General features: G+C 36.5%; 1 protein-coding gene across 5 annotated transcripts; it reads left to right on the forward strand.

Moving 5' to 3' along the window:
• The first annotated feature begins 1,216 nt into the window (after positions 1-1,216).
• LOC126842703 (pancreatic triacylglycerol lipase-like) lies at positions 1,217-7,161 on the forward strand. Of its 5 annotated transcripts, none has more exons than XM_050579804.1 (11): positions 1,217-1,838; positions 2,371-2,527; positions 2,625-2,747; positions 3,784-4,052; positions 4,451-4,691; positions 5,484-5,714; positions 5,788-5,958; positions 6,032-6,124; positions 6,199-6,316; positions 6,375-6,572; positions 6,829-7,161. In XM_050579804.1, the coding sequence occupies exons 1-11, from the start codon at positions 1,800-1,802 to the stop codon at positions 6,920-6,922; spliced, it is 1,734 nt and encodes a 577-aa protein (XP_050435761.1). In that variant the 5' UTR covers positions 1,217-1,799; the 3' UTR covers positions 6,923-7,161. The 5 variants fall into 5 exon arrangements, with proteins under 5 accessions (XP_050435761.1, XP_050435765.1, XP_050435764.1 ...); XM_050579808.1 differs by having other exon boundaries at positions 1,238-1,833; positions 2,368-2,527; XM_050579807.1 differs by having other exon boundaries at positions 1,238-1,818; positions 2,368-2,527.
• The last annotated feature ends 2,564 nt before the right edge of the window (positions 7,162-9,725 follow it).

Raw genomic sequence — 9,725 nt, forward strand, 5'->3', positions numbered from 1 at the left:
TTTTATATCTCGAATGAGTCAACAAAAAAAAAACTTACGATATGGCAAATAATCGATTAAATTTTGAATTTAATTTAATTTTCCTATTGGACAATTCCACTTGGATTCATATTATGACACTGTATGATAAATTGCAAGATTAGCTATGGCAGATTGAAAGTAGATAATAATTCTACATGTTGTAACCATATTTATAATATTGGGAAAAAAAACAATATTTTACAATATAATGAATATTAACAGATCTTAATTACAAAAACAAAAACCAGCACAGTATTAACACTCGCATCAAGAATATTAAGAAATTTAGCAAAGTGGGGTCAAGGTAGTTATTAATGCTGAAAGTGATTTCACCACAATCAATTAGTATACACAAATTCAACATAGTAAGTGTTGAAAGTGGTTTACTGCTAAAAAAAAATTACAAATATGTCAAAAAATAATGAAGCACGTTAGTCAAACATAAAGAGAACGTCGAAGTTAAAATTAATAAGTAACAAGTAACCAACCTGAAAGATTATTATGTCGGTTCATTCATAAAAATAGACACACCAAATGTAAATAATTTAAATTTTAGTAAAACATGCTGCGTACCATAATTATTATGCATACTTAAGTATAATTATCGTAACTAAAAAGAGATTGTACTATGTTTACCAATACACAACATGGTGGTATAATTACAATCTTTATACACAGTTCACTCAGTTGCTTATGTAGGTATAGCTGATGTGTAGCTTACCTAAGTACAGCGAAGGCTAAATCAGTGATTATTTACTATTTCAAATAATATGTACTTTTATATAGTAATAGCACAATAAAGTTGACATTTTGTTGTGTCATATAAGTCAATAATGGTACAATTTTTTTTTTATACATTTTACCATATCCAGTTTATGTCATATAGACCGGGAGAGGGACTGTGATAGGAAATTCAAGAATAAAATATGACAAAGCAAGACAGTATGGTAAAATTTCTCATTCATCCCTGTAGCTATACCGAATAAATTTCATAAACCTAAAAAAAATTTGTATAAATTTGGCCACTGTGTTTGTTGAATTAAATTTTAAAAAATTATCAAAGCTTTGTTTTTTTTATTTTGCCAAAACAAACCGTCATACGTCATGCCGTCATAGGTTATTGTACCATCAATACATTGCCTAACTCTAACATTCCTCATCAATACTGTATACATTCTTTCCTTAGAGCTATACCAACACTTTACATAATCTATTATGTAAAAGTTTGTTAGTTGTTTCACTAATTGTTTCGAGGACCGAATAAAAACATTTTTGAACAACCCCAAAACTCCAAAAATTTAGCGACTACATTTAATTTTAATCAAAATCACAAGACAAGAATGAAAGTGTCCACAAATATTCCCCGGGGCGGTATCGGGCCATATTTTTGGATGTTGTAGGGTAAAGATTGACTACTTGCACTCTTCTTATAAAATTCTCTGTTTGTGAACAATTTACCGTTGTGTTATGTAATTTATGTAGAGCAAAGTTTACTTAGTATAAGGCGGGTTTCAACTTCCCCCATATTCTTCTCATAAGTAGTAGGAAGTGGTCGCTCCGTTCACATAACATTGCAATCACTGTCAGCTAAAAATCATTTCAACAAAACCATTTATCCGGCGTCCCAGCTGTTAAACGGTTAATTGCTGTGCATCACTGATGTTTCACAGTGGACTTAATATACAACAGTTGTCTTACTATTAAAATTAAAAATTATAAATTGTGTGTGTGTGTGTGGTATTTTTACATCATGTGTACTTTACAAGACTCGCCTGCGAATGACCAATTTTTCAACAGGTAATCCAGATTTAGGTAAGGTAATAATATTATAATAATAAAATATAAATTATTACTATGACAGCTCGTCCGTTTTGTGTATAGCTGCATTTTTGGCTCATCCGCACGATAATGACGTACCTCTACTTATATGTGAATTAATTGATTACACTAATTTTACACATCAAATATTTAGAAAGTGTTTAAGCAAAACATGACAATACTAATGAGAACAATACCTATCCAATCCGTGTGTGTGTGTGTGTGTGTGTGTATTTATTCACGCTTGTGCCATGCCACTAAACTAAAATTTCTGATATGCATAATAAATTACGAATAAAATGACAGCATGTAAATTCTGCGTTTCAATCTCTTCGGTGTGGTGGTGTTTACGTTTACCTTCAAACGTTCGGAGTGAAAGTAAAAAAAAATAAAACATATATAATAACTAGGAACAATAATATAGTGGCTTACACGCTTGACACTGCAGCGTGTATTATATAATGTCCGAGTGCTCTTTGGTCTTAAACGTTATAGTTCTATCAGTGTTGTTTTATTTTATTTTTTAAGCAGTCATGTGAGATTCTGGTCTTAGCTAACACAGCCCAGCATCCCAATACAACCGCGTACAGCACCATGAGGACACCAAATAAAAACGCCATCACTTTAGTCGCCTTAGCCGTTTGTTTCGTTCTGGGCCGCGTGGGCTCGTCTAATGCGGATTCAGAAGGTAATAATATTAACCTACCAGACATTGTAATACACATGTGCAGTACATAATTAAGACCGTTTAAGAACGATGTCGTTGTAAAATAATAATATTCTAGTCGGCAACTATCAGTTTTGGCCGTCGAACGTGTTGGGCAAACGTGCAATGCAATTGGTCAGGGACCACTTGGCCAGGCGGCAGGAGAGAAGGAAATCGAGGACGTCCAAGCAGATATGCTATGGTAAGACAACATTAGTTTATTACTATGATAACCAGGGACGAACCGACGGGGGGGGGGGTGTTAAATTTGAATGATAGAAATACTAAAAATCAATCATTAGCTCTGTTTGAAAAAAAAAAACAACATTTGATTTTATTGTTTCAATAATGTTTATGAAAAAATGTATTACATAAACTCAAAGCACTCACAGTTGGGAGTTGGAAGCAAAGGAATTATCGAATATAATTGATGTAATTTATTTAATAGAGGGTACAATTAAATCGCTTGAAAATATAAACAAAGATTTTGATGGACTGGACACCATTATAGACGCAGCTCTAATATTTTCCAAAAAAAAAAAAAAAAATAGATTTAGATCCAGTAGCAGATTTTAACAAACATCATCGTAAACGGTCGATACCAAAAAGAATGGATTCTAATCCAACGACTCAGTCAGACTTCTCGTTAAAATTATTTTATCGGAAAAAATGTATAGAAAAATAAATATTATTTCGTGGGAAAAAAAATGAATTGAGGCACTTATTATAATAGTTTTTAAATACTGTAACTCATTTTATAACAAATAATAAGTGATGCATATGGTTGTTAACTTTATCCTATTCTGATATAAATTAAAAATAATAAGTTAAGTATTGCTAAGTTTTAACTTTAAATTTAATTGAAACAAGGCGATAAAGAAATTATAAATTTATAGTACGTAACTAAAAATAATTAAATAGTCAACAAAATTTTAGAATTTCAAATTCTAGTCGGCAATTTTGAAGACTACAGCCCCCCGTGATTTTTTTTCCGAGACCGTCCCTGATGATAACGTTGTTTTTGTTGTGGAAGAATATTTTGGGCGCAGAAATGCCAAAAATCGCATTTAGGTACACGATTAGTCTACGGCACAAGAAAGCCATTAATAACGGGTTTAGTGTTTGTAAAAAAAACTTATTATTCGACCCGTGTAAACATGTAGACACGCGACACGCATACGAATCGATAAAGTGTGAACGTTAATTTTTAATTTTTTTTTTTTTTACCGGTACTTAAGACGACGTCGGATGCTTCCCCATGCCGCGTTCGGCGCATTCGCCGCTCATGAAATCGCCGCAACCCCCCGAGGCGGTCAACACGACATTCTTAATGATAACCCGACTTAACCGCAAGGACTTGACGGTGGTCACGTACGGCGACGACCATGCATCGTTGATGAACTCGAGTTTCAAGCCAGAATCGCCCACCAAAATCATCGTGCACGGATTCAAGGGCAGCGGCCGGGACAAGGTCGCGTTGCTTTTGGGAAACGCGCTACTGGACTTGGTACAGAGTACAGGGTGTTTAAAAACGAACGGTGGGGTTTCAAACGGCCGTGAAGCATTGGACCTACAGCGCTCTGGCAGGGCTTGAACGAAAGAGGCAGTTGTCGAGTTTCGAATGACTGCCACCGGACGGTCTCCCGCGTTCCCGTTGTGTCGCCAGCATTCACGAGAAAAGTGATCGAGTTCGCGAAGCGTAATTCAGAGACATCTAGTGGCAGTCATTCGAAACTCGACAACTTCCTCTTTCGTTCAAGTCCTACCACAGCGCTGTAGGTCCAATACTTCACAACCTACAGCCGTCTGAAACCCCGCCGTTGTTTTTGATGCACCCTTTATATTAGAATAACTTTTTTAAAAAATCATCACCGTTGTACTGACTTTGTCCAATGCTCGTCGTAGGAAGATTCCAACGTGGTGTTGGTAGACTGGGAAAAAGGCGCAGTGGGTCCGGCTTACGCTTTGGCGGCAGCCAACACTCAGCTAATCGGTCGACAGTTGGCGCTGCTCATAACCGACATGGTGCACATGGACAGCGACCCCGCACACATACACGTCATCGGTTTCAGCTTGGGAGCCCACGTGGCCGGTTTTGCGGGCAAAGCTCTGAAACAAAACGGTATCACTATAGGAAGGATTACAGGTAATAACCTAACCACACAACCGCAGATCCTGTCTAGTACCGGGTCAAGAGTTGAAAGCAGTAGTGCAATTCCCTAAGGATGGGGATGGGGGAAGAGGTTAGACCCTCTCGAGTCATCTGAACCCCCTTCTTTTTCTTCTTAGCCTTACACTCCCAACTACATGGGGTCGGCCACCCTAGTCAAACACCCTAGCTGTCTTTTCTTTGGTCTTCCTATTTTCCCTCTACATTCATCTATCTTCATAACACCTCTCACTGCCTCTGTCTCATCATCTGTCTTCTCATAACATGACCAAACCATCTCAGCCTATTCTCTCTAATTTTCTCTACAACTGATACAACCCCTAGACTACCCCTTATGTATTTATTTCTTATTCTATCTTCCCTAGTCACTCCACTCATCCATCTTAACATTATCATCTCCACTACACTCATTCTCTGTTCAGTTTTCGTATCTACTGCCCAACATTCCGGCCCAAATAACATTGCTGGCCGACCTATAAAATTTACCTTTCAATCTTATGGACATCCTCCTGTCAAGTTATCATCGGTGTTATAGTGTAGGGCTTCTTCAATCCCCCAAACAATGTAAGGCTAATTGCCACTCCGGTTGAGAGCCCTCAAGTAACTAAACGTGAACGGAATGACATGACGGAGTCTTAGAGCCACAGTTATAGCTTGGCCTTTTGTTGACATTTGATTTTGATACTCCTACCTACTTTAACCATAGTCCCAACTGCCATAAAAAGTCTGCTAGTCCACAAGGTCTGATGTCTTTGATCGTCGTCTCAGGTCTGGATCCAGCCTCGCCGTTGTTTCGGCAAATGCTGTCTTCGTCGTTGTCGTCGTTGGGACCGGACGATGCAGATTTTGTAGACGTGGTGCACACCGATGGCGCCAGGGTGTGGTCCGAGGGTTTCGGTCTGTTCCATCCGATAGGGGACGTGGATTACTTCCCGAACGGCGGATTGGATCAGCCCGGCTGCGAACAAGTACGGGGTTCGGTAATAGTAAGCCGGTTCGGTAGGTATTCGGTGCACAGGTACTTGGTAACATTTTTTAATGCTAATCAAAATTAACGTTGTTGATGTTTTAGAAAGTTCAATGAACTCCAGCGTCGTGTGCAATCATCTGCGGGCTCTGCAATTCTTCCTGGAGAGTCTGAAATCGTTGGCCGATCCAGACGCGTGCCAGTTTACTGCTTTCCCGTGTCCCGCCGGTTGGTCAGTGTTCCAGAAGGGCTCCTGTTTTCCCACCAACTGCACAGGTAATTCAAGCGAAATACACTTATTCAACTATGCTATATATAAATGATTTAACCGCTTGCGGATACCTGGCAGAATCGAATTGTGTGACCATGGGGTTCACCGCTGCACAGTCCAAACTGCGCGGCCCGTTGTACTTGACCACCAGGGATTCGAGTCCATTTTGCGGTAAGCATAGAGATTAGTTTACAATATTACTTCACTTGGGCAAGTATATTCAAATTTGACTCGTTCGGCGGCAGGACGACAACTCAAGGCTTCGGTTCTGTTGTCGCCGAAAACTCCAAGGCTGAGAGGTCACTTGCAAATGGCATTAGAAGACGGACCGAATAGCACGGCTAACTTTAGACTTCGGACCGAGTAACACATTGTCCACTCTTTAACAACGTAGTAGCTGTAATTAATAAATGTATTGCAGACACGCTGAACACATATCTGGCGGTTTACTAGCCGAAGGTATATCCGTGTCGAGATTTCAACGGCCCACACCTCGACAAATGACCGTGGAGCTGAGTTTCCAATCATTAGCCTACCAAACGGAAACGGAAACCGCAAGTTTTTCCATTGTTCCGGTGCTGGTCGACCGTTTGTCGGTGTTTGATACCGAAGGAAACATGTAAGTGACAAATTTCACATTTTTTATATTTTTATATCTATAATAATCACTGTCCTATGGCTTGTAACAAGAACAACCAAATACTACCTAATTATTAGTTGCCATAGAGAAGAATACCGGACCCTGAAATTCATCAATTCCAGTCCGACGAATAAGTGTTTTGGGCCCAAAATGTGGCAAAAGCTGTTCTTGTTGCGATCCATAAATGCATGTAGTATAAGATAAATGGAGTTTTGGTTATTTTTTTTCCACACAGATGGTCCAACTGCGACGAAAACGCCTATTTGTCACACGTTAGCGAAACGACAATATACGCCAAGATTTTTGTCTTGTCGTTGTTCGCATGTTGACAAAACGATAGGAGGTACACATTGATTGAAAACATAGCTCAGTAAGGTTTTTTTATTATTTATATATACATTTTCGACTGATTACTTACTCACTACATTTATATTTTTATATTAAACTAATATTATAGTAACGTACTCGATAATAGAAAAAAAACAGTTAAGTATAATATTATTATACCTACCTATATATTTTATATTTTTTATATACTGTGAAATAAAATATACGAGTGCCAATGTCACATGTTTTTTATACAACTTCTAAGTGTTGGTACATATTTATTTTTAGGTACATAAATTACTGAATTTTTTTTTTAATGGTAACATAAATTTGTAGACAAATTGTCTGCAAATTTATGTAATCAAAAACATATGTTACCGTTTAAAAAAAAACAAAAATCTCCCTTTTTGGCTTATAAGGGTTGGTGATAAAAATTTTCAAAAAATTGAAAAATATGTACGTGGTGCATAATGCAATTATTAAATCTGTACCTGGAATCGAAAAGGGTCAAATTCAATTTTTGAAATTATGTTTACCTTTACCTAAGCCCTTATGGCTTATTCTAAGAATCACATCTCTGACACCGTCGACGCTTTGGGAAATAAAAACGTTGATGTTAACTTAACGAAAAAAGTTAGGTTAGGTACGAGATTGGTCCTTTTAAGCTTAAAACCAGATTCAGTCAGCAGTGAGCTGAATACACACAAGTATACAGATATATGTATATATTATATTATATACATGAATTTCAAGTATACAGGATGATCCATCTGATGTAAGACACTAATTTTTTCAAGTACATATTTTACTGTATTTTTTAGTACTTTGAACATTTTTACCTTGATCCCTTAAAAGTAAAACGGGCATGGATCATTTTTATTTTGTAATAGTAACATATACTTCAATTCCATTAATATGTAGAAAAACATTTTTAAAAAAACGTTAGCTTTTGAATTTTTGATTTTTGTCAATCTGTTCGATTGCTATGACTTTGCCTAAGATATTACATTTCCCCTTATAACTATCATAATATGTATTCAGTTAGGTTAGGTTAAAAATTCAAACGCTTTAATTGCCTACATATTAGGTAATGGAATTAAAAACATGTTATAATTTGAAAAAAACCAAATCCATATTTTTTTTATGAATAAGCGGTGAAGGTAAAAATGTTCCAAGTATTGAAAAATATAGTAAAATATGTACCTAAAATTGTAGGAACAAAATAATTTTCAAAATATTCATATTCTCCTAGAATATAAGTGTCTTTACATCAGATGCGTCACTCGCTGTATTATGTAAGTTGTAAAATCAAATCGGTTAATGTGCTTTATAGTTTCCTGTATAAAATATTTCTGTCGGAACGTAACTTAATACTGTTATATGTAGACTTCTGGCTTATAGTACAGGTTCCTGCGTACAAACTGGAATATTGTGATGTAATATTAACCACCTAGGCATTTCAATGTTACTGCGGCTACAATTAATTTTTCGGAATTCTAATCGATTCTAATCCATTATACTTAGGCACAGCTGGTATGGTCCAAAATAAACTTGACACGATTTATTAACAGACCATTGAAACCACGAAGGTTAAAATTATTATGCTTGAATAATTATACCGTTCCATTTCATGTGTGTTCCGCTCTGAGAAGAATACATATATATCTTTATAGGTATTATCGTTGCCGGTCGGTGTCATCGAATAAGTAATATATTATTATATATGGACACAAGCTAGCGAAATATGGTCGTCTTCATGTTTGTCCTTAAGATTTGCAACCGTACTTTCACACTTGTCCCAATGGATCAACTCGATCGGTCAGTAATGAAAAAAGTTGTTAGGCCTTAGATTTGTATTTTTCTATATTTTATAGGTTTTCCCTTTTTTTTTAATAAAAAAACCTTCTGAGTTTATAATATTGCGAGAACGTTTTAACTATCATTTTTTTTTTTTTTTGTAATCGTCTAATAACTTATAATTCATTAATTATAACTTTGTCGGTAATTTTTCTTGCGTATAAGCGGTGAAGGTAAAAATGTTCCAAGTATTGAAAAATGTGTACCTAAAAGTAAAATATTAGTGTCTCGCGTTAGTATTGGATCACCTTGTTGTATAGGGATTCTTATGAGGGCGTCGCACCGGTAATTTTCAGTGGTAAAAACATGTTTAAGAAGACTGAAAATAACTCGCTTAATTTTAGTTTTAGAGTAAAAGCATCCATTAAAAGAGAACAATATTCCGGAGGGCAAGACGGTGCGTTTAAAAAAAAAAAAAATGTTTTTGAAAATTTACAGTCATTTAAAAATGTTAAAATAGTCGTTATTTCTAAACTATGTATTGCGAGCGTTATACTTGGAATAACGAAAAAAACGCACCGTCCTGCCCTCCGGAATATTGTTCTCTTTTAATTTTATAATTGGCGCTTTTACTGTAAAACCAAAATTGAGCGAGTTGTTTTCAGTCTGCTTAAACGCGTAGAGAGATGAAAAAACATTTTTAAATCGCTTTCAAGCACGCTGTGATTGTCCGAAAAATAAATTAACCACCAAAATAGAGTCCTAGCTGTTATTGAACTAATAATTACACATCACAGTTTAACCTTTAAATTAAGATTTTGTGAAAAATTGCCTATACTTTACTCCTTAAAAATAGGCGGTGCGACGCCCTCTCATGGGGAATAATGTTCAGCAGTATATAGGCGACGACGAGGGACCGAGGGAAAACGGCGAGGCCGGAACCACGTGGATGAATCGTGCGCCGAGCTGGCTGGATGTGTAGTGGCTGCTATAGTAGGTAGGAGGAGA

The sequence above is a fragment of the Adelges cooleyi genome, unplaced genomic scaffold (genome assembly GCF_023614345.1).
Source record: "Adelges cooleyi isolate 19-005CV unplaced genomic scaffold, UGA_ACOO_1.1 ACOO_flye_CR_arks_rails_tigmint_CR_PRNA_574, whole genome shotgun sequence".
Taxonomy (NCBI): Eukaryota; Metazoa; Arthropoda; class Insecta; order Hemiptera; family Adelgidae; genus Adelges; species Adelges cooleyi.

Coding starts and splice junctions, on each gene's coding strand:
- LOC126842703 (XM_050579804.1), top strand. CDS start 1,800: ATGACCAATTTTTCAACAGGTAATCCAGATTTAGGTAAG. Junction 4,692..5,483: donor CACTATAGGAAGGATTACAG/GTAATAACCTAA, acceptor TCGTCGTCTCAG/GTCTGGATCCAGCCTCGCCG. Junction 5,715..5,787: donor GGTAATAGTAAGCCGGTTCG/GTAGGTATTCGG, acceptor TTGATGTTTTAG/AAAGTTCAATGAACTCCAGC.